The sequence below is a fragment of the Ursus americanus genome, chromosome 29 (genome assembly GCF_024610735.1).
Source record: "Ursus americanus isolate L20-20 chromosome 29, mUrsAme1.1.p, whole genome shotgun sequence".
In the NCBI taxonomy this organism is placed as follows: Eukaryota; Metazoa; Chordata; class Mammalia; order Carnivora; family Ursidae; genus Ursus; species Ursus americanus.
Window position 1 is genome coordinate 18,933,096 of NC_142155.1, and position 23,846 is coordinate 18,956,941.

At 37.4% G+C, this 23,846-nt stretch overlaps 1 protein-coding gene across 2 annotated transcripts in view; it reads left to right on the plus strand.

The window, feature by feature from the left end:
- Positions 1-688: 688 nt before the first annotated feature.
- The window catches only part of KHDRBS2 (KH RNA binding domain containing, signal transduction associated 2), a 541,301-nt gene continuing 518,143 nt past the window's right edge, over positions 689-23,846 (plus strand). For both annotated transcript variants that reach the window (XM_045803086.2, XM_087856979.1), the window contains exon 1: positions 689-994. In XM_045803086.2, coding sequence (XP_045659042.1) covers positions 904-994 — 91 coding nt within the window. In that variant the 5' untranslated portion in view covers positions 689-903. The remainder of the gene's footprint in view (positions 995-23,846) is intronic.

Genomic DNA, 23,846 nt, shown 5'->3' on the forward strand with positions numbered 1-23,846 from the left:
GAAGTCAATACCATAATGATTGTACACTGGAAGCATGTTGCTGTACAATATCGCCCCAGAGCCGCTTTGTTTATCAATGAACATCCTACTGCGTCCCGGAGATGTAGGTCAGACTCATTGAAAATATCAGCCGCCGATCACATGCAGTCTTCATGATATTTCCAGACCGGGTGTGTTGCTGATTCTTGCACACTGGAGTGCGTCTGAGCTGCATGATGGAGAGGGGACACCTGTACCTCAGGGACACAGGTGAAGTCCCGTTTACCTTCCTGGTACTTTCCCTGGGGCTTCCCCATTGCCTCAGCAGCTCACTCTTCATCTCCATCTCCCCTGCTGTCTTGGACCCAAGGTGCTCTGCTAAACGGGTGCTTTTCCCGCTCTCTCCTTTCTTTGCACCTCAGCCGAAGACAGAGTGCTCCACACAACTGGGCATGCCTAATAACCAGGGAAAGCTCGGGCTGCAAGAAGAAAGCGTTTGCACCTTTTGCGCTCCCCTCCCCTCTGCAGCTGCCTCCTGCCAGTCAGGCGATCCGACGTGCGGCGCGGCCCAATGAGGGCCCGCAGCCTTCGCGGGGGCCCGGCCTCTCGTGGCACCACCACCAATGAATGGTTGACGGAGGTGGGACGCGCCCTGTTCCCGCCTCTCCAGTTAAGGCCGCTGGTGTGAGCCGGGGCTCGGCGCGAGAGAGGGACGACGGAAGGGACCGGCAGGTGTGGGCGCGGGGCCGCGCAGCCCGACGGCGAGAGTCGCAGCCGCTCGGTGCATGGGCCAGTGAGGACGCGCGGAGATCCAGTGGCCGCGGCGGAGGCGGAGCAGCGCAGGAGTAAGGCGCTGCCCGGCGACCCTGCGTCCGAGCGAGCGGAACCTTGCGCTTCGCCCGGGGACGGTCCGAAGTCCGCGCTATGGAAGAGGAGAAATATTTGCCTGAGCTGATGGCAGAGAAAGATAGCCTGGATCCATCTTTTGTGCATGCATCGCGCCTTTTGGCGGAAGGTAGGACTTGCCCCCACAAATGGGCACAAACCACTGGCCGCCCGTCTCACCCGCGGCTTGGTTAAGGGAGTGAAGTTGGGGAGGGACGCCTGTCTCCTTCGCAGAAACTGTCCCCCTGAAGATGCTCGCTTCAGAGCTCGGGCGGACAGAGCCCGTTCTTGGGGCGGGCAGCAGTGCTCCTTCTCTACGTCTTAATTTGGGGAAGACCAAAGCTACGAGATGTAATGGCAGTAGTGATGTGACCTGTTAGGATCATTGATGGAGAAACCATAAAGTGTAGCGCGGTCAGCAGGGATATTTTCACTTTGCAGAGGAAAGGGAAATCAGTTTGGAAGTAAATGGTGATCAATGTAGTGTTCTAAGAGCTTCTTAGCTACAAATCAGCATTTTTTTTTTTTTGCTGCATTTGGAAAGTGATTTTGATACCCTTTATCTAATTACAGCCTTTCCTATGAAAAGTCTTAGAATGAACCTAGATTAAAACTATGCATGTTCGTCAATGTTTGTGAATGTGGCAAAGGCTAAAGTGCTTATCAATTTATTTGAAGTGTGATGATTGGGTACTCTGAGAGATACTGGCTCCTGGGAACACTCCACAATTGATCAACTGTTTTACCAAGTGTGCATTTTCTTTTGTGTACCTGTAATGTTAAAGGTGATTTCATTCCCAGAAGAACATATATATCTTGTCTTTTGCGTTGCATTGAAAGATGGTTTAAACACACACACAAACTTCTGTATGACAGAAATGTTAGCCCAGTTACTACATTCCTCTTGAAATAATGCCATCTATCTGTTAAAGATACAATATCTGTAGTAATTTACACATGCCTTTCTAAACACAACTCCAGATTTTTTTTTTTTATGAATCCTTCATTAATAATGAATTGCTTCATCATCAAATTGACTACAATGCAGTTTTGTAGCTTAGGTTGTTATGGATTTACCTATAGCAAAACTAAAAGTGACAACTTCCTCTCCTTGGCCCTTCCGCGTTAAAAGAAGTGTTTTCTTTTTTGAGATGTAATTGTACATGGAAGGAAAAACTGTAATCCTCCATGTAAGATTCAAATAACCACTTGGTTTGTTTAATTTTTTTATTAATAGAGTATTTACAATGAAGTGCAAGGTATTATTTTTGTTTTTGCATACTAAAGAATTAAAGATTTATAATCAAAATCTTGAACGTGTGAAACAGCTAAACTGCTTTTCAAGGAACAAGTTGGCTTTCCAGAGGATTTGGAATGGTAAAAAGCAATTATGCTTACTACTTTCTTGGTTACTGAATGAAAATAATAGAAATTAAGTTGAAAAGTAAAGTCAATTTAAAAATGAAACACTCCCTCTACTTTATTGAAAATAAAGATAATTGCATAAAATAATAGAAATATTGAAAATTAATGAGTTAATAAATGCTTAAGATTGTTCAAAATGATTTAAAACGCAATTAAGCTTTCTGAAATTATTTATTTCAATATATTTTCCAGAATTGTCTTTATTACACTGATCACATCTTTGAAATGAAAAAAAAAAAGTTACGCATTGATCATTTTCTCTGACCTGCTAATTGGAGTTCTCTTTGGGACAGCAGGCTCAATGATTAATTCATCGGTCATTGATGAGAAGCTAGTGGAGTTGGTGTACGTTTCAAAACTGAAGAAATGCATATGAGGAACTCTTAGTAGAGTGCATAAGCATTTCTGTGGCTGGTGAAACGGTCAGAAAAGGCTGTGCCCTTGGTTCCTTAACATTCCATCGTTCCCAGGAACTTGATTTCTTGATACTTAGGAACATGTTTGAATGTACCTTGTAATTTAATTTTTTCCCAGTAGGGGGAAGCATGTCCTGCTTTTGTAAAAAAATAGGAGGAAAAAGCTCCTATATAGAAAAACATCTAAGTAAGAAACAAAGAGAGATGTTCAAATTTCAGAGAAATAATAATGAGGAAAAGAGAATGGAGGAGGTGATAATTATAATCTTGGACTATATAAAAAGATATGCAAAAAAAGATGCATAAGGTTTACATTAATTCTTTATTTGTACCTGAAGTTCTTTATGTGTACTAATTAAAAGAGTATAAAGTGAGTGTCCTTTGGAATCTCTATTAATCTTATTGTACATTTTACATTATAGATCTTTCATTGTTTTTTCAAAGGCCATTTGCCAAGATTTCCAGGTTTTGTTTTAGATCTCTATAGGAGAATATGTTGAGATGATTTTATTTCTCTCACCTGGAAATGCACTGATTGAAGGCAGTGGCTATAAATAAACCTGACATAGATATTCATTTGGAGAGAAGGTGCACACTGAAGTACATTTCAGTCAGTACTGTGCAGACAGTCTCAAGACTGAGTGAGCAATAAAAATGATCCAGATGATTCAGTTCTTCAGAATGATTTTCTGGAAGCTAATATATATATATATAAGGTCAGTGATGTAAACCAATGAGCTTTCACAGTGATTTATTTTGCATTTTTGATCGGCGATAAATGCAAATCAGTGCTCCATTGCAACTACTTCGTAAGGCCACAGGGTTAAAAGTACTAGTTTGTTGATTGTAATTTGTTTTCTTTCACTTGTTTCTGCTATGTGTTTTTGGTAGGTATGATTCTGCGAAAGCTAATGGAAGAACCCATACATTTTGTATATTTGATTGTTACTTAGAAAAGATCTTGAATAATATGGTTTGAAGAGTACTTATAATATGTTTGATTAATTAAAATAATTTTCCTCCTGTGATTATAATATTGTTTAATTATCCATTTGTTATGGAAGGTGCTTTTGAACATGATAAAACGGCAAACTCAGCATGATCCTTAAAGTTCCACTCAGCCTCCGAATTTGCTTGCCAGATGAAATTAGATGAGGTTATTTATATCTATGCTACTTCTGGGAAGTGCACTAAACTGTGAATCCAGATACCTGGATTTTAATGCTGCTTTTGCCTAAACAGAATGTTGATAAACTTCTCTTCCCCCAGGCCCTGTTGTCTCTGAAATTAAGGAATTGAACTAGATGATGTATAGGTTTCTTTGTAGTCCCAGACTTAATTAGAATTACAAAGTTCTCTAGTCTGCCAGATTTCCTAACCTGACTTCTTCACGAGTATTGGTAGATTCATCATTTTTTAGATTGACTGATCAAATGGGGAAGTCAAATATTGCCAAATGTCCCAACAGTTAAAATGTTATTTTAAAAACATTAGGTGCTATTTTAAAATTTGGGTGAAAAGCGTGGCCTTCCGTCTAGGATTGGCCTACATGTTTGCTGAGATAGATGAACTTTTAAAACTATGAGAGAAACAGGGAATAATATTTATCACAAATGCTGACTTGCAGTGATTTAACTACATGTAGATTCTCAGTAAGAATCATTATTTAATTAGGTTGTATTCCCCAAAATATTCTCCACAAAGCATAAAGAGTTCTTAAATTAAGGAAAGGTATTGGTATAATGTCCAAATAGCTTCTGATAAAAAATAGTATACATGTGACTTTCCTTTTGATTAATGTAACCCCTTTTTTTCCTCCTCATACATTAGGGATAATCTGGTTTTTTAAATAAAAAATAACAATTGGCCAAAAAAATAATTTCAAGATATTTTTGATTTTCAATTAAGACACATTTATGAAACAGTGGAAAAACTCTGCTTTAGCAAACAAGACACTTGGGACAGAGTGTTGACACTTCTGTGTACTGTGAAATATGGGATATGTCATTTATCTCCTCTCTGATTCTCCGTTTTTTCAGCTGTAAAACAGGAAAAGTTGTATCTACCACCCATGGTTATTTGAAGGTTAAAAAAAATTCTGTTGTGATAATATAAGCAGTATTTTATACAAACATAAATAGATTTTTATACAAATGTAACATAAACAGAAATCACACAAATATAAGATGATGCTTTTAAGATTTTCTTTAACATTTTAATGGCATTGTGGACTTGACCTCAACTTGAAGCTTGGCTTTTCAGAAAATAAGCACTGCCTTTACTCTTTGGATCATTGCTGAGTGAAATTTGAACTTATAGACCAAATTATGAAATGTTATCTTATGAAAAATTATTCCAATCAGGGTTTTTAAATACTGTGTCCCTTCTGTTCCCAATGGTCCCTTTCAGTGTTTTACTTGAGCTTGATTAGCCCTTGTCCCGTGTCTTTCGAGGGTCATTCCAACCTCCTCAGGTCTCCTCATAAACCCACATGTCCTTCACTCTTGGCAGCTGATTTCATCTTCTGTTTTAGTAGGAGATGGATATATCTCTTCTGACGTTATTCAACCTCCCATCACCTAAATTCCTCCATAATCCTCCTTACTGTCCTTCATTCCCAGAAGATGAAATGTTTCTTTTCTGCTCTAGGCTGACTTGTACACCAGTATCCTTCCTTGACCCCAATGCTCATCACGTCTTCCAGGCTCGTTCCGTAGTTCTGTCCCTTCTTTAGTATCTCCACTTTCCGTCTCCCTCTTCGCTCTTTTATTGTAGCAGCCTGTAATTGATCCAATCTGAATAACTTAAAACATTAAAATATTTTTTTCACTCACCAAAAGTAACCAAAATAATCTCTCTCGATACTCCCTTGTTTCCTTCAAGTTTCCAATAATATTACTCTTTACTAGCTGCCTCACTTTCTCAGTTGACCTCTTCAAAACTCTTCATTCTGGCTTTTGTCCTCATCATTGTCCTAAAACCAGTGACCTGGAGAAAGAATCATCTCCTAATTGCCAAATCCAATAAAATCTTTCTGACCTCTCATCAGGTCTCTTGGCTGCAGTTTCAACTGTTGGTCTTGTTCCAATTTCTTGGCTTTCTCCTTGGCTTCCAGGCACTACAATACTACTGGTTTTACTCTTCTGTGTTTCTTATCCTCACCACCCTTTATCTGTCTTCTCCCTTCCTCAGCAATGCTGCCAGAGTGAGTCACTCAAAGTCAAAGTTTTTGACCATGTCACACTTTTTAATAATATTCTCTTTTTGGCAGGCCTCCTCTAATACCATGCCAACATCAGGAGAGACACCTGCAGGTGGAGGTGAAGGTCCGGGTTCCCCACTAGGCATCCATCGATATCATTCTGGCCAGGAGGGGGAGGCACACCATGTTACTGCTTCCTACATGCAGCCCCAGGGACACCAGTAGAAGAAGGGAGGCCTCACTGCTGCTGGAGCATGATGAAAATTCCAGTAGAGTGAGACCTCTGACACCACCCTGGCTTGGAGGGAGAAGGGCACCTTATTGCTGTTCATAAAGGGGAAGTCCAGGATTTCCCCATGACCTACACTGCAGGACACATCCTTACTGTGGGTGGAAGTGAAGTCCCTATTCTTTATCTAGTCTTTTCTGATTCCAGCCAGAGGGGAAAACATATCTCTTTACAGTTGGGTGAGGTTGGAAGTCTAGGCTTCTCAGCTTAACCTTTCTTGACAAAGGTGAGCATGAGACACTGTTCTATTTTGTTTTTCTTCTTTCTTTCTGTATTATTTGGCAGGAGAAGGATGTTTGAAAGTTTTCTATCATGCTAGGTTGCTCTTTTTCTAGTCCTCTGGCTAGCAGGCCTCTGTTGAGGCTTTTTTTTTTTTTTCTTTTTGTCTGCTTCTGTTGACTTTTCTGGTTTGCCAGCCTTTCTAGTATGCACTTTGATGCATCTGAGGCACAGGAAAAACTAAGGAAACTACTCCCATCTCATTCCTGGGTCTTGTGGTACCTAGCCAGCCATTTTCCTTTTTCCCCCTTTTGTTACTGAACCCGGAAGTCAGATTTGTGTGTCTGATGCACAGTAAGCCAATCTCTAAGTCACCAGGTTTGAAGCAGAGAAAGTTTACTCTCAGAAGAGCAGCCCAACAAGAAGGCAGGGGGTTGGTCCGAAATCTGCCTTGTCTTTGTTGACTCTAGGGACTATGGGTCTAGCAAGGTATGTGTGGGTTAGAACAGGAACTGGGTGGGCTTGAAACATCTTCACAAGGCGAGGCTCAAAAGTTTTGAGATTGTGTGCTGTTTTGGACACGTAGGCTCCATTCCGGGGTCCTGGTGGGTTACAGTTGTATCTGCAAATTAGGTGTTATCAAGTAGCCTCCATCCCTGGTTCCTGTAGGTAGTATTGGAAAAAAATAACAAAAAGCAAAGTTAATAATTCTTTTTTTTTTTTTTAAGATTTTATTTATTTATTCGACAGAGACAGAGACAGCCAGAGAGAGAGGGAACACAAGCAGGGGGAGTGGGAGAAGAAGAAGCAGGCTCATAGCGGAAGAGCCTGATGTGGGGCTCGATCCCATAACGCCAGGATCACGCCCTGAGCTGAAGGCAGACGCTTAACCGCTGTGCCACCCAGGCGCCCCCAAAGTTAATAATTCTTGCACAGCTGTGGAGGAATGTGCCTATGTGCAGCATGTGAGGTTATAATGGAGGAAAAGCCTAGAAAAGGTTTACATGAATTAAGAAGCATATACATGGGCTCACTTTCACAAACATAGAAGTTTGTTTCATATATAATATTCAGTCCCTACTCATTTATGTATTTTAATTTATTTCTTCATAAAATTTTCTTGTGAGGGGCACGTGGGTGGCGCAGTTAAGTGCATTTGACTCTTGGTTTCGGCTTAGATTGTGATCTCAGGATCCTGCGATCAAGCCCCAAGGGGGCTCTGTGCTCAGTGCAGAGTCTGCTTAAGACTCTCCCTGTGTCCCTTCCCCCTCCTCCTCTGGCTCTCACACGCGTGCTCTCTCTCTCTCTTTCTGACTCTCTCTCTAAAATAAATAAATGAATCTTTTGAAAAAATGAAATTTTCTTGTAAATGCGTGTTAGGTGCTGTACATTCATATTTCATTAACTAAATATATGCAAATGAGCATGACCGGGATAAACCCATCCGGATAATGGGTGCAATATTTTTCTTTATCTTATTTCAGAAAGACTTTGTGACAGGGTATATGAACTGAGAACGAAGTGTGGTCTGATCATGATTCTTAGTTTCTGTTTAAGTGTACAATCTAGATTGAAGCTCTTTGTTCCCATAGCAGCTGTAGAAGGGAAAGAAGTTTTAGAGATAGTTTTTAGAAACCTTTGGAAATAACTATGGTATTGCCCACTTTTCTTATGCCCTTATTTGAACACCTGATTTGATCTCCTTTTTTTGTCTGATTATATAAGAAACATGTTTTAATTGGAATTATATTCTGACACCAGTTTATTTTTTAAAGCTGTAAACAGTGAAAGATTTAATATATTCAGAGATTGAGATATGATCCTTTTTCTCACAAAAATGGTTAATTTCAATAAGTGTGATATGGAAATAGAGTTATTAAAAATAGTAGTGTACTGGTTGATAACTGATTTCCCAAATTGTTAGCAAATACCTATGCTGTATGACTTCTTCCTTTTCTCAATATTGTATATTTTGTTAATAAACATGATTGCATGTTTTATTTGTTAAAAACTTGAGAAGTCATAGCCAAGCATCCTGTTGCTCAATCATACCAACTATTTTGGGAAACAAGTCATTTGTAGCATATCCTCCATTGCTTACCTTTGTCTCTTGAACACTACTTCCAAAAAGATTTTGCAATGGAGAGAGGTAATAAACATTTGGGAACACCAGAATGACAACTTTTTAGGCCATTTACTATAGATACCCTTATAGTTTACAGTTTGGGGGATGAATCCCATTGGATTAGGATTCTACCACCTTTAACTATATAATCACACATCACTTCAATGTGCGTTGGTACCATTTGTCTGCAATACATGCTGTTGGTATTTGAAGAGGTATTAGAGGTTTAGTTTATTGGTTTTTAAATAATCTGTGGGAGATTCAGCATACACATAAGATACAAATAGCAGCACATGGGAATATCTGCTAGGTTTTACAGACCAGTGACATCGTGGGGATTCATGACTCTTGTTGGTTATGGTTATCATAGATTCTTCATCATTGTCATTGCTGTCAACATTTATTGGAAGATTACCCCTTTGTCAGACACTGTACTAGATGTTTTGCATGGTAATGCAAATTAATCCATCTACCAAACCTTTGTGTTAGTTATTACTATCATCCTGGTTTTACAAATGAGAAAAATGAAGAATTAGGGAAGTCAGTTTATCTCAAGTCACACAGCAAATCAATTGTAAATCTGAACCCCAGGCTGTCTTGCCCAGAGACCACGTGTAACCATTGCACTGTACTGCCTCTTGGGAAAGAGACACAATTTTAGGCAGACTTTGAAGGAAGGGCAGATATTAATATGCACAGTATGCCTAGGAGATCAGCAAGGTTGTTGCCATTAACTTATGAAATGGGTTCCTGAATGCAAGTATTGGATGAATTATTTCACAATATTGTTAGGTAAGTATAAAATATAGAAGGTTGGTAAATTTATAAATGGGGAAATTTTCCTAAGTACAGAATTGGTTTAAAGATTATTGAGATAGCGTAAATTTTCTGAATGTCTTATATTGACTATGATTTCTGAGGGAGTTTGGTGATGAGGCGGCAAGACACAGGAGAACATTATCCACTTTTTTTTTTTTTTTCCTTTTCGAATCCAAAAAGTGACTGGAGAACTTTGTGTGATTTGCTGAGGCATTTTTCTTTCCGTGTTTTTTAGAGAACTGCTTACATTTGCTGAATTCTTCTAGGGAAGAAGAACAGCTATAGTTCCTTTCTTGGTGTCTTGAGGTGGTATTGGTTTTGTTTAAAATCTGGAAGTGGGCAAATTTCACATGTGGTCAGAAACAGATAACTCAGCAACATGCCTTGATTAAAATGTTATCTATAGGTTCCGAGGTTTTAGGATTTAATAACTTTGAAACAGATTGGTTGGTATTATTACGCTGTTATCAAAATGGCACAATTGATGCCTATTTCCTTTAAAATATTAAAGATTAGATTTTACTCTTCTAATAGAAAAGCAGAATGAATGTGTTTTCTCTAGAGTGTAGATATTTTTAGCAGGTTTATAGAATTGTATGTCAGAAAATGATGGGCCCTGGCTACAACTCAGAAGAGGGAGCCTCTGTGACAGAAACTCAGTGAAGGGGCTGAGGGAGAAGAAATTTGTTAATTCGAGAATAGAGGGATGACTAAAGTAATAGCTTGTTTTATTGAACTTACACCCTGGCTCAGGTTCTTGCATTATATCCCAAAGGCAGGTAATACTGTGCCTATGTTATGGGGAGAGATAAAGAGGCAGATTAGAGGGTAGCATACTCAATTTGGTTTTTTTAAGAAGTAAGAGGTTATATAAATGTTCAGTTATAATATAAAAGACTGTCAAAAAGCAACCATCAAACATTGAAGCATTAAACAATATTGAAGAGTATTACTTGTTTAAGAGAATACCAAGAACATGGTTTGAATAAGTTTTAGAGGAGTTAAATACCTGTTACTATAGAATTTATTGTTTGCTTTAAAATAATTTTCTCCAGGAAATTTAAGGAATTTGATCGATCAGAAATTTGATTTACATGCAGCAATATACTCATTGCATAAAACAACACTATAAATGCAAACAGTAGATGGATGACTACATAATAGAATGCATTTCTTATATGCTTTTAGGCTTGTAAATATTATTTAAGTGGGAAATTTAAGTGAGTGTTAAATTGAATTAAATACCATCCATGTCTCCAGATAGTCTAAGTTTTTCTTTCTGGAAGGAAAAAAAACAAAACAAAAAAAAAAAACAAAACAACTAGAAGCTGCCTTTTTATCCATCCAAGATCTGGTGGAAGAGGAGGGCTTTAAGGAATTGTGTGAAGATGAAAGAACATTTGGTATGCTGAGGCAGATGGCGTTTTATTATATGATATTGTTTTGGAATGGACTTTGGGATGATAGATGGCTGTGCATTAAGCTAGTATTCTGAAATTAGTGAAAGATTGGAAATTATATCCACATAAGGAAAATCTAGTAGAATAAACCGTTATGATAATTAAAAGCCACTTAATGGAATTAGATGGAAGTGATAAGTGTTTGGAATGAGTTGCAGTAAGCCAAATGGTTTCTCTTTGAGTAAAATAAGTAGAATATGTGTGTATGTGTGTGTGTGTGTGTGTGTGTGTGTGTGTGTGTGTGTGGTAAGCATATACTGGACATAGGTAAAGCAGTACAGACTTGGTTCACTCCTTTTTTTATTATCTGTGCTCTTTTTTACCATCTGAGACTTACACTTGAATTGAGGAAGGAACAAGAGTTATAGTTAATTAAATAAAGGCACCTGGGTGGCTCACTTGGTTAAGTGTTTGCCTTTGGCTCAGGTGGTTATCCTAGGGTCCTGGGATCGAGTCCCACATAGGGCTCCCTGCTCAGCGGGGAGCCTGCTTCTCCCTCTGCCTCTGCCTCTCTCTTTCTCTCTGTCTCTCATGAATAAATAATAATAAAAAAAGAGTTACAGGCAATTAAATAAATAATTTCCATAGCATCTGCAAAATGCAGTGATAAAATAAATAGCTGATGCTTTAGGAGTGCTCGGTAGGGCCACTTGAAGGAGTCTACTGAAGTCATGGCAGTCTCAGTAGGAAGGGGCATGTTAGTTGAGGTCTAACAAATAAGTAGCATATAGCCAGGATTCAGTGAAGAAGGATCTAGAAGTACATGGCTACAGCAAACAACATTTCCAAAGCCTGAAAAGAAAGAGAACATTTATTTGAATAGGAATAGGTTAAGTGTGACATTGTGATTTATAATAAAAAGTACATATTTGGTCTTCTCTGGTGTTTCTGGCACAGAGCTCCTAAAACTTTTGGAATTTCCTGAGTACAGCCATAAAAGTTGTCTTTTATTATGTTAATGAAGTGCGTTTTCAAACCCGCCTAAAAGGGTGGGGGCTGGTTTTCAGAAGAACCAACCTGTGATTAGTGGGTTATAACTTTCAGTACCACCCCCACTGACCTTCCAGAAAGGAAAAAGGCGGAGTGGAATCAATTGCCAGTGGCGAGTGATTTAAGCATGTAATGAAGGCTCCATAAAAACCCTAAAGGACTGGGTCAGAGAGCTTCCTGGTTAGTGAACTCATGGAAATTTGGGGAGAGCACTGAGCTCAGGGGGATCATGGAAGCTCTGCCCCTTTTCCCCCATACCTTGCCCTATGCATCTCTTCCATCTGGCTGTTCCTACGTTATATCCTTTATAATAAGCTGGCAATCTAATAACTAAGATGTTTTTGTGGGTTCTGTGAGCTACTCTGGCAAATTAATCAAACTTGAGGAGACTATGAGAACTTCTGGTTATAGCTAGTCTGTGAGAAGTGCAGGTAGCAACCCAGATTTGCAACTGGCATCTGAAGGCCAAGGAAGGGATGACTGGAATCTACAGGTAACAACCTGCGCCTGCAATTGGTGTCTGAAGTGGGGAGGTGACAGTCTTGTAGGATTGAATCCCTAACCTGTGGAATCTGATATTATCTCTGGCTATAGTGTCAGAATTGCTTGTGCTAATGTGGGAGGGAATTCCCCCCCCCCAACTTTGGACTTGGGTCCAGAGATCCAAAAGATTAAGTATGTTTGGAAAATACAGTAAAAGAGAAAGCATCAAGAAAAGTGGGTCTAAAGAGAATGGTAGAAGCTTAGTACACATATCTTATAAACTACTGTGTTAAGAAGTTTGGATTTATGCCAAAAGTAATGGTAAATCATTTAAAGGTTTTAAAAAGGGCGGGTGTGATAGCAGAGTTTAATTTAAAGCCTAAAGTGGCTGCGGTATTGGAGAATGGAATCAACATGGGCAGGCCACCGGATAGCTAAAGCCGCAATCCAGGAGAAAAGTTATGATGACCTGAATTCAGATAACGTGAGTACAGATGTGAAGAAGTGGACATAACTAATAGAAATTTAGCAGGTAAAATATAAAGATTCAGATTGGATAGAGGGGATGAAAAATAAAGGATGGTCAAGGCTGTTGTCTGGGTTGCTCCTTTGTAATGGTGGTATCAGTTGGGTAATGGTTTAAATGTGGTATCAGTTACTAAAATAGGAATTAAAAAGAGTTTAATGCTGAGTTCAGGTGGATATACATACATATACATGAAAATGCACTTAAGGAGTTGGGTTCAGAGAAAGATCTGTGCTACCCGTAATGGTTTCATTAGCATATAGGTGATAATTGACCTTGGGAGTAGAAGAGCTCACCTAGGGGGAGAGCATATGGAGTACAACAGGAAGGAGACTTAGGATAAAACTCTGAGGAATGTCAGCATGTAAGAAGAGATAAGAGAAAAGTAGTCTGCAAAGTTGACTAAAGGGAGTTTCCTAGAATATAGGTAGGAAAGATAAGTAAGTTCAGTGTCAGGTAAATAGAGTATTGGGATGATGAAGGATTTGGTTGATATTTTCAAGTGCTGCAGATGGGCCAATTAAAACAAAGATTAAACATTTCTTTTTTAAAATTTAAACTCAAGTTAGTTAATATATCGTGTATTATTAGTTTCAGGACTAGAATTTAGTCATTCATCAGGTGCATATAACACCCAGTGCTGATAACATCATGTGCCCTCCTTAATGCCCATCACCCAGTTACCCCATCCCCCCACCTCTCTCCCCTCCAGCAACCCTCAGCTTGTTCCCTATTGTTAAGAGTCTCTTATGGTTTGCTTCCCCCTCTGTTTTTATCTTATTTTATTTTTCCTTCCTTTCCCCTATGTTCATCAGTTTTGTTTCTTAAACTCCACATATGAGTGATATCATATGGTATTTGTCTTTTACTGACTGACCTATTTCACTTAGCATTAATATACTGTAGTTCCATTCATGTCATTGCAAATGGCAAGATTTCATTCTTTTTGATGGCTGAATAATATTCCATTATATATATGTGTATATATATATATATATATACACACACACGTGTGTATATATGTGATATGTATATCACATATACATACCACATATATACCATATATATATACACCATATATATACATATATATATACACACACCATATATATACACCATTGTTATATATATATACACACACACACATACACACACACCAAATCTTTTTTTTTTTTTTTTAAGATTTTATTTATTTATTTGACAGAGAGAGACAGCCAGCGAGAGAGGGAACACAAGCAGGGGGAGTGGGAGAGGAAGAAGCAGGCTCCTAGCGGAAGAGCCTGATGTGGAGCTCGATCCCAGAGCACCACGATCACGCCCTGAGCCGAAGGCAGACGCTTAACGACTGAGCCACCCAGGCGCCCCCAAATCTTTTTTATCCATTCGTCTGTCGATGGACCTCTGGGCTCTTACCATGTTTTGGCTATTGTGGACATTGCTACTATATACATTTCTTCTAATGGATTTGGCAAAAAAGAACAAGTCGAGAGAGGTGATGGAGAAAATCTCAAATTTCTTCAGCTTGAGGAGTGAATAGTAAGACTATGAGAGAATGAGGTTGGAAAACTCTCTGAGGAACTTTGACTTCATAGAGGAGGAGAGCAAGGAGTAATTTGTTGAACTATAAGGAATAAAAAATGTTTAATTATTTTAACCTAAAAACAGCAATTTTGTAAGGTTTAACATATATGGGGGATAGAGGCATTTAAGTGTAGTGGTTAACAGCATAGATGCTGGAACTAGACTCCCTAGGTTCAAATTTTATTCTTGTAATTAAAGATCTGTATTATTTTGGGTGAGTTACTTTCACCTCTATATGCCTCTTTTCCTCATGTGTAAAATAAAGACACTGATAGTTCTAAACTAACAAGACAATGACAGCCAAGCCCTATTGTTTCTTTGGCTCAGTTTAAATTACGATGTAATTCCTAGACTGCTCCATCTCTGTTTTCCATTCCCTCTGCCTCCACCTTGCTTCCTTTCTTAGTGTTACGTGGAACATCCTTATATAAAACTACATCTCCTATCATAAAATTGTCAAATTAATCCTTACTCTTTTTCTCAGACTGTCTTTGAACTTGAGTCTTTCCTTATCCCAAAGCCATTGCATGCACCTATTTTTTCCTTTGACAGCTCTTATTGACTTGTTGGCATATACAACTTCGTTGACCATTGCCACTTTCTTGATATACTTTCCCCCTTGAATTTGTGATTCTACCATCAATATAGGAATTTACCACTTTTGTTCTAATCAGTGAAGCTATGATGCACTGTGAGCGTGAGATGGGTGCCAAATCTACTTGTCCTTAAAGCTTGTACTATGAGCATTTCTCCACACTCAGTGACATTATAGTATGAAAAGATACATGGGTTTGTTTCAGGACTGGAGGAAATATGGATTCTGTTGGACCTGAAAGAAAACATGTGCTTATACAAAATTTTAATTATAAATTTTAAGGTTAAACATTCCTTTTGAAACATTTATTGTGTGTGTGTATTTATATGGTATTTCTTAATCTGGAATGTGGTAAAACGTGTAAGAGCCACTGTTATAGTAGAAAGAACACATCTAGTGAAGTCAGAATACTAGTGTTTGGGTCCCAGATCTACTACTTGGTTGCTTTGTGACTGTGAGCAAATTTCTAAATCTCTTTGAACCTGTATGTCCTCATCTATCAAATAGGCGGGCTCTTGCAGACTATATCATAGACCAACCAATCATCTCATGAATCCTATGCAAGGGTATGTGCAGTATTTATCCAATGGCAGAAATCAATGAAGATTCTTTTCTTTACTCCACTTTTCCTGGTTTGCTTACTTTAAAAAAAAAAAATTGAGACAAATTTTATGAACAGTGAAATACATTTTTTAGGTATACAATTTGATGACTTTTGATGGAGAACATTTCCATCAGCCCAGAGACTTTCCTTACCTCCCCCTTCCCATTAGTCTTCATTTCCTTTGCCAACCACTATCCTGTTTTCTACTCTTTTAGATTACTTTGACTCTTCTTTGACTTTATATAAATGGAATACTAAACTACATACACTTCCTTCTTAAGTTCATTGTATTTTTGAAAGTCATCCATGTTTTTGCACTTATCAATAATTATATATTTTTTCTTGCCGAGTAGTGTTCCATTGTATAGATATGTCACAATTTGCTTTTATTCAATCTCTTGTGGTTGGACATTTGGGCTGTTTTCAGTGTTACTGTATTATGAATAAGCTGCTACGAACGTTCCTGTGCAATTTTTTTTGTGAACATATGTTCTCTTTACTTGAAGTGGAATTGCAGGGTCTTAGAATACATATGTGTAGTTAGACTTATATTATATGGTATTGCCAAATAGTGTTCTAAAATGATTGAACTATTTCACCTTCCATCAGTGATGTATGAAAACTCTGGTGGTTCCACTTCCTTACCAACATTTGAAGTTCCCAGGCTTCTTAACAACAGTTATTCTAGTGGTTTCAAGTGCTAACTTAACTGTTGTTTTCGTTTGCGTTTCCTTGATGATTAATGATGCTGAGCATGTTTCCATGTACTTTTTGGCCATTTGTATGTATTCTCTTATTTGAAACGATTGGTTAGAATGTTGACAAAATTTATTTGGATTTTTGATTTTTTTATTGTTGTGGGAATTATTTGTATGTTCTGGATTTGCATCCTTTGTTAAATGTATGTGCTGCAAATATTTTCTCCCAATGTGTGGCTTAGCTTTTAATTTTCTTAAGTGTCTTTTGCTAGGCAGAAGTTATTAATTTTTCCTGAAGTCTGATTTATTATTTATCATTTTTTTCTTTATGCTTAGTGTTGTTTGTGTCCCCTCAAAGAAATCTTTGCCTTTCTCAAGGTCCCAAAGATCTTCTAATATTTTCTTCTGGAAGCTTTTTGGTTTTAACCTTTAAGTATAAGTAGAAGTAATTTTTCTATTGGTGTCAAGATAGGGTCAAAGTGCTTTCTTTTTTTTTCTTTTTTTTTTTTTTTAAGATTTGGATACCCAGTTGTTTTAGTATTGTTTGCTGGAAAGCTTTTCCTTTGCTCATCGTTGTGTTTAAGTGTTTGAATATGGAGTGTAAATAGGTAGGATGACTATATAGTGCTTAAATGCATGAAATATAGAAAAATAAAGATCATAGTGTTCACGTATGTGAACTGCCTTACAATATTGACCCACCATGTGTCTATTCCAATACAAAAAGAAATGACTGCCTTAGAATTATTACGCATGCCATGTGTTTATACTGTGCTATAAAATGATATGTAACTATATGAAATTTTTGCCTTTCCCTTGGAATTTAGAACATAATTCTTGAAGAAAATATGAATACACTTTTCTTATTATAATTGAGGTGAAGACTAGCCAGCCATCTTAGAGGCGTTGGTGTTTACTGAATCTGACAAGTATAGCATTCTGCCAATGAAGATGGAAGGTATTTGCTGTTTATGAGCAGTAGTGATAGCCATTAAAATTTGAGCACTTGCACTGTCCTGAGTTGCAAAGTAGGTTCTAGTATCACAAAATAGGGAATAGTGTACACATTAAACATTTCATTTAAAAAGACCATATAATTTTAGATAACAGGTTATATGCTTTTTCTATTTTTTCAAGAAAAGAGCATATTTTACTGAAACAATATATTGTACAGGATTGACAACCTTATTCTGGGTGAAAAAAATACACCTGTACATGAACAGTGGAGACCTACATCTACATCCACAGTGATAGCCCATTTATTATCTCTTGATCTTCAATGGCATATTAACTGCCAGCATTGCTATCACCCTGAAATGCGACATAAAGTTTTTGAAATTGCCCAAGGGCGTAAGTGACTGGTGATTTTACGTTAATCCCTAAAGCATAGGTACCAAACCACTATCATTTTGTAAACACGTAGGTACTCATCATGCCAACACTAATAACCAAAAGGAAGATTTAACAATGATCCAGACTGATAGACTATATCAGTGCTGGCATCTGACAAAGTAATTCTTGGGGGAGTGTGTTTATACAGGCAGGAAGGCAACTCCCTGAAGGAAAATGATCATGTTGTGGGGTTTAGGGATGCAGTGGGCAATTTCTGTTTGCATTTGGACAGGAATAAAAATGGATTTAGATCCCATCAAGTGATATAGCATAGTGAAGTACTGAAATGTGTTCCCATGGGGGTATTTAGAACCTCCTATAGAAAGTTATGAGAAAAAGATAAAATAACTGTTTTGTTTTCCTCAAAAGATATATGTTGATATGTCCTTGGAAATGGAGGTTTTGATTAGATGACTTATGAATATTCATTTTATTTTATATTTTAAAAATTTCGTGGTGAAATTTCATTCCTTATATTACCATAAAGAAAAATGGCTTTTGAAATTTATCTGAACAATATGTTAGAATGTATGATTTATATTAAGAGTAGTCCATAGAGATATTTATTTATTTATTTATTTATTTATTTATTTATTTATTTATATTTCTTTTATTTATTTTTTTTAAAGATTTTTATTTATTTATTTGACAGAGAGAGACAGCCAGCGAGAGAGGGAACACAAGCAGGGGGAGCGGGAGAGGAAGAAGCAGGCTCTTAGCAGAGGAGCCTGATGTGGGGCTCGATCCCAGAGCACCGGGATCACGCCCTGAGCCGAAGGCAGACGCTTAACGACTGTGCCACCCAGGCGCCCCCATAGAGATTTTTAAATCTGTGAAATAAACTGTCTTTTTATATATGTATCAAACTTTTACAACATTAGTCAGTTTAAGATTCATGTTGGGTGAATAAGAAAGAATGAAGTCTCTGATGCATCCAGTGTTTAGCATTAGTAGCTCATTTGGACCAGTCCCAATTAGAAATGAAAAAGTAAGTACAACTTTCTTAGACACATTTTGCTTTTAGTCCCTAATAACTAATATTATATTGATGTTTTGGAATCTTCTCTAAGTTTGTTTTGACCTCTGTTCTCTTAAAACGATCCCTTTCTTTGAGCTCTGTGTTCTTAGACCCTTGTTCACCTGGCTGCAACCAAATGGATGAGTGGCTACCTAATTCTTTCTGGTGAGAGATTGGCATTAAAGCTGGGAAGAAGCCAACCAGTTTGGACTGGTTCCCAGTACAGAGGAAATGTAAACTCTGGAATTGGAGGTCTAATCTTTAGACAGCGCAAAACAGGTGTACAGAGTGAGGCTGATATGAGAGATAAGTTCCTGAATTTCCTTTCTGAGAAATTCAAGGGGCTCATCTGACCTTGGTTCCTTGAGAAACCCCAGAATTTTTCCAAGATATGCAGTTTTCTGATAATTATTTAAGATAGCTCCAATTGCAGCTAAAATAACCTGGACTAAGGGAAAATAGAACTGGTCTGAGGATAATAGCAATCTCTAATGATGTTTAAGTTTGGGTTCCCATAAAAGCAGACCCTGAGATGAGGATTTGAATGTAGGAACTTACTTTTACTAGATAATTGTCAGCACTGAAATGAATTAAAATGTCAGAGCAACTTTAATATATTAGTCTCCAAAGAGTTAGCATTTTTCTTTGTTTGAATGCTGGTGAGTCTAATTATAATTATATCTAAGTTAAAATGCCTGTATAATATACACCATTATTTAAAATGTTTCTTTTTTAAACCCTACTAATCCTAAGAAATGGAAATAAAAAGACAAAGAACACAGTTACTACTTTGTCCTATTCTCTTTGACATCTTCAGTGTTGATGGTATGCTAGGATAAATATGTATTTCAGATTTGCCCTGTATTCCTTTTTGGGTGAAGTGAAGTTCAAACTTATTTACCAATAGTTGTGTGCATAATGTCTTAAAATTTTCTCCAGAAATAGACCTTGAAAAAAATATTGGAGTCCAAGTAATTTATTTTGGAGATGATTTCAAGAAATGGGGAAGTTATACATGAAAGAAAGGCAGCCAAAAAACAATTTTTTTTTTTAAAGCAAATTGCTAGTTGAGGCAACTGATGCTTAATCACACCAGGAAATTTTGGGAGCCAGTGTAAAACATACCCATGCTGAGGGATGAGGGAACTAGCGTATTCACACCAAATCCTATTAGCTATTCGTTGACAGTAGCTCCTAGGGAGCATTAATTTCCTGACACGTCATGCTTGTCACTTGGAGGCAAAAAGCAAGCTCTTGACAGCCAGCGCCAGCGCTTAGGCAGGAATGTATAGGCGCTGGCTGTTGGAAGTTCTGCAGGTGTGCCTTGAGGTTGAAAGGATGAGGGAAATTGGGCAAGCACAGACACTGCAATGCCTCGGATGCTATAATGCAATGGATTGTTATTTAATCCATTTTTTATCTGTATAAGACAGACAAAACATGCAAGAATCCCTTGTGAGTTAGAAAAGAGGCAACTAAATAAGGAGGAAGATGGTTTGTCTACCCACCCTCCTCCTGCCCCCGCAAACAACAAATTGATAAACATGAACGAGGTTTGGAAAGTACCTCCTCTGAAATGTTTCTATATGAATGAACTTTAGAATAATGCTGCTCTTTATTGAACTGAGGCAAAATATTGTAGCTGCCTGATAACAGCCTGCCACATTACAAATCACCACTTGCAAGGTTACACAAGGTGCCTTTAGAAAAAGCTAAATGAATTACTTCAAATGGTATGTTTGTATTCAAAAGAGAAATAGCTGCTAGTTTGGGAGTGACAGTCTTTTCTTTTGGTTTCAAAAGGCCCATTGCCACGCTTTGCCTTTCCATTTGCTGCTGGGAGCCGAAAGCCTGCAGTGAACGGGTGAATAGAAGATACTCCTAATTGAGAAAGAAAATAAGAAAAGAATTTTTATGAAACAGTCACAAGGTCTCTCGTTTGACTATTGTAATATTTATAGACTTTCAGGTTGGTTAAACTAAGTGTAATTGAAAATATAACATTTAGCTAATTCATTTTCTCAATCCCTCCTCAATTAACTTTCTTATTAGAAAAAAATCCCATACTTTTGGATTCTTTTTTATGCGTTAAATCTAGAGGAGTCTATTTAATTTAGCTGCTAATGATATGTCTCCAAAAAAATACAAACACAGAAACACATGTCTGTACACGCACAGATGGCATTAGGGGAGGGATACATACACACACGTGCACCCCACAAGCACACACACGGTACAGTAGCTCTGGTATTTGTGCCCATCAAGGTGGAAGTGTAAATTGGCCTGTAGCTGGGAGGAGACAGCTGCTTGTTTAGCTAGGGTGGCATGCAGGAGACAGCTTTTTTAGTGGTTTGTTTTATCCTTGCCTCGTATCATTTTGATGGCTTATTGTATGGGCAAGATCAATTAAGTACATTTTCTGTCTAAATAATGTTTTTTAGTATATATTGTCCCACAAATACTTTCAGGGACACCTGTTGTCTTTCTTAGTTTACTTAACAGTGTTTCTAGTAAAACTTTCAGCTTACTAGTTCTCTAGTAGTCTGTGAACCCCAGCTCATTAAAAAATATCCTCCTTTTTACTGATACTAGCCAGAGTACAAACTTCCTGTTATTACTCCACTGGATCTATTGTGTTTAGAGTTTATTTTCACATTAGGTAGTTGAAATTGTTGGTCCGATTAATGGGTAGGAGTAGGGACCTGAACCACTTGCTATTTCAGTTCTTTGTCACGAGAAATTGTATTTGTGGAATTTCTGGAAAGACAGTACAACCTTGCATGCCACTTAATCTTTGAGCTCCTTTTCAACTTAGAGATTCAGTTTTTCTAATAAGGAATAGGAAAAGGATAGGCTCAGTAAATTGGATGATAAAGGAAATAATGAACTGAAAATGTAGATTAAAAAAAAAAAAAGAGGAAAAGGCAAGGTGACCAATCGGTGAAGTTGGAATTATGTGGTTATAAAGTTCTACCATAATTATCTCAGTAATTGCAAAGCCAATCCACTATCATATTTCACAATGAGGATAAGATAATTTGAAACTGTGAACAGTTCTGTGTGGGTTCTTGCAAAAAGATCTGTAGGAATATGAAAGGATGAAGACTACGGTAAAGGAAAAGAGAACAGCTAACCTGTGATCTTTTGTAGTGTCAGAACCTTAAGGGCAGCTTCAAAAAGCCAACAAGTTAAATGTGAGAATCACTGCGTGAACAAATAAACTGTCTTTCTTCTGAAATGAATATAACAACACTATTAGAGTGCATACTCAAAAGAAATACGGATATATTTCTTTGGATCTTAGAGTATTTGATGATGGGAATGAGTAATGAGCATTTTTGGTATGATGTGTCCCTACCAAGAGAGCAGGTCCCTGAAACACTGTTAATTATTATTTTTAAAGCTGGCATTAAAATATGGGACATAAAGGAAACATAGTAAAGTTTCCAGCTAATATTTTTTCAACAAGCAGTATGACTCAATCTCTTCTTGTATACACTTATTTTTTTACTACCTGATTTTAGGTGATTATAAAGAGTATATGTTGTTAATATCTTTTCATTTCTTTGGCTGGATACCCAATGAAGTTGTCATATTAAGTCAGATTTACTTTATTTATTTATTTTTTAAAAGACTTATTTATTTATTGGAGAGAGAGAGACAGCATGAGCAGGGAGAAGGGCAGAGGGGGAGAGAGAATCCTGAAGTAGTCTCTCCACTGAGCGCGGAGCCTGACACTGGGCTAGATCCTAGGACCCTGAGGTCATGACCTCATCCAAAACCAAGAGATTTCCTTTAAATGAGAAATAATACATTGTTGAGGTTTTTGACTGCATTATATATGTAGCTGTATGTGTGTATCTGACTGTACTTTTTGAGAAAAAAAGCTTCCCTTGGTTCTTTTATTTGGTAATAGGACAGTGATGTTTTCATCCTGAGGGCTCAGATTTTATCTCCAAAATTAAAGCAATTTCTGACTTGCACGATTGTGAACAACTTGACTAAGTGCAGGAATTAATTGTAAATATTACTCTGTAGGCACAGATATAAAAACAATGAATCGAGAGGTCCTTTAAACCTAAGGCTTGGTGCACATTTTTGTAAATGATTGAATATGAAGCAGTAATTAAGAGAACCTAGTAGATAGATGTCATTATTTAAAGATGTCCTGTTTCGTAAGTAAAAGAAATGTTACATAGCTTGTAAAGAGACTCTCAAATTTTTGTGTTATAGAGTGTAGTTGAGAAAAATATGTGTATATTTGCAGTGGTTTTAGTGATGCAGGAATATTTTAAAATGGTAGAATATGAAAACAACTGATACTAATTATTCCAGATGGAATTAAGATATTATCACTCTGTTAAGCAAAAATAATGTGTTGTTTTCATTGCAGTGGACCTGAATCATATGTGGATAATATTTGGTTGAGACAATATGCAGCAACTCTTATTTAAAAATATTTAAAAATAATGTAGTTGATAATTTGTGTAATGGAAAAAAATGAGTTGATATTACAACTGAGGATCCTGCTGCATCTTCGGAATACCTAAAAAAGAAGCTGGGTCTTTAAGCATGAAAAACATTCCATATCTTATGCTGAATTATACATTTATAAAAATAATTTATGAAATTGCTCTAGAAAGTAAATGTGATAGTTTTACTATGGAAATTTCATACCACTGAATGTGCTTTTTAAAACAGGGGCATCTGGGTGGCTCAGTCATTAAGCGTCTGCTTAACGGGGTCCTGGGATCAAGCCCCGCATCAGGCTCCTCTGCTGGGAGCCTGCTTCTTCCTCCCCACTCCCCCTGCTTGTGTTCCCTCTCTCTCTGGCTGTCTCTCTCTCTGTCAAATAAATAAAAATAAAATCTTAAAAAATAGAATAAAATAAAATAAATTAGGTTGAACAAAATATACTTACTACAATTGATGTAGAAAATGCAAAAACAAAATTCTAAGTTACTAATGAGCTCTTTCTTTGAATTTTCTTGGCAAATACAGTGAATGACAGTGTAAGAATATCAGGTTTGTTTCATATAATTTTAATGTTCATACTCACAGTCAAACTTTGATCTCTTGCTTTTTGTTTGCTTGCCTGCAAGTTTTAAAGGTAGGCATGATGGAATGTCAGCGTGACACA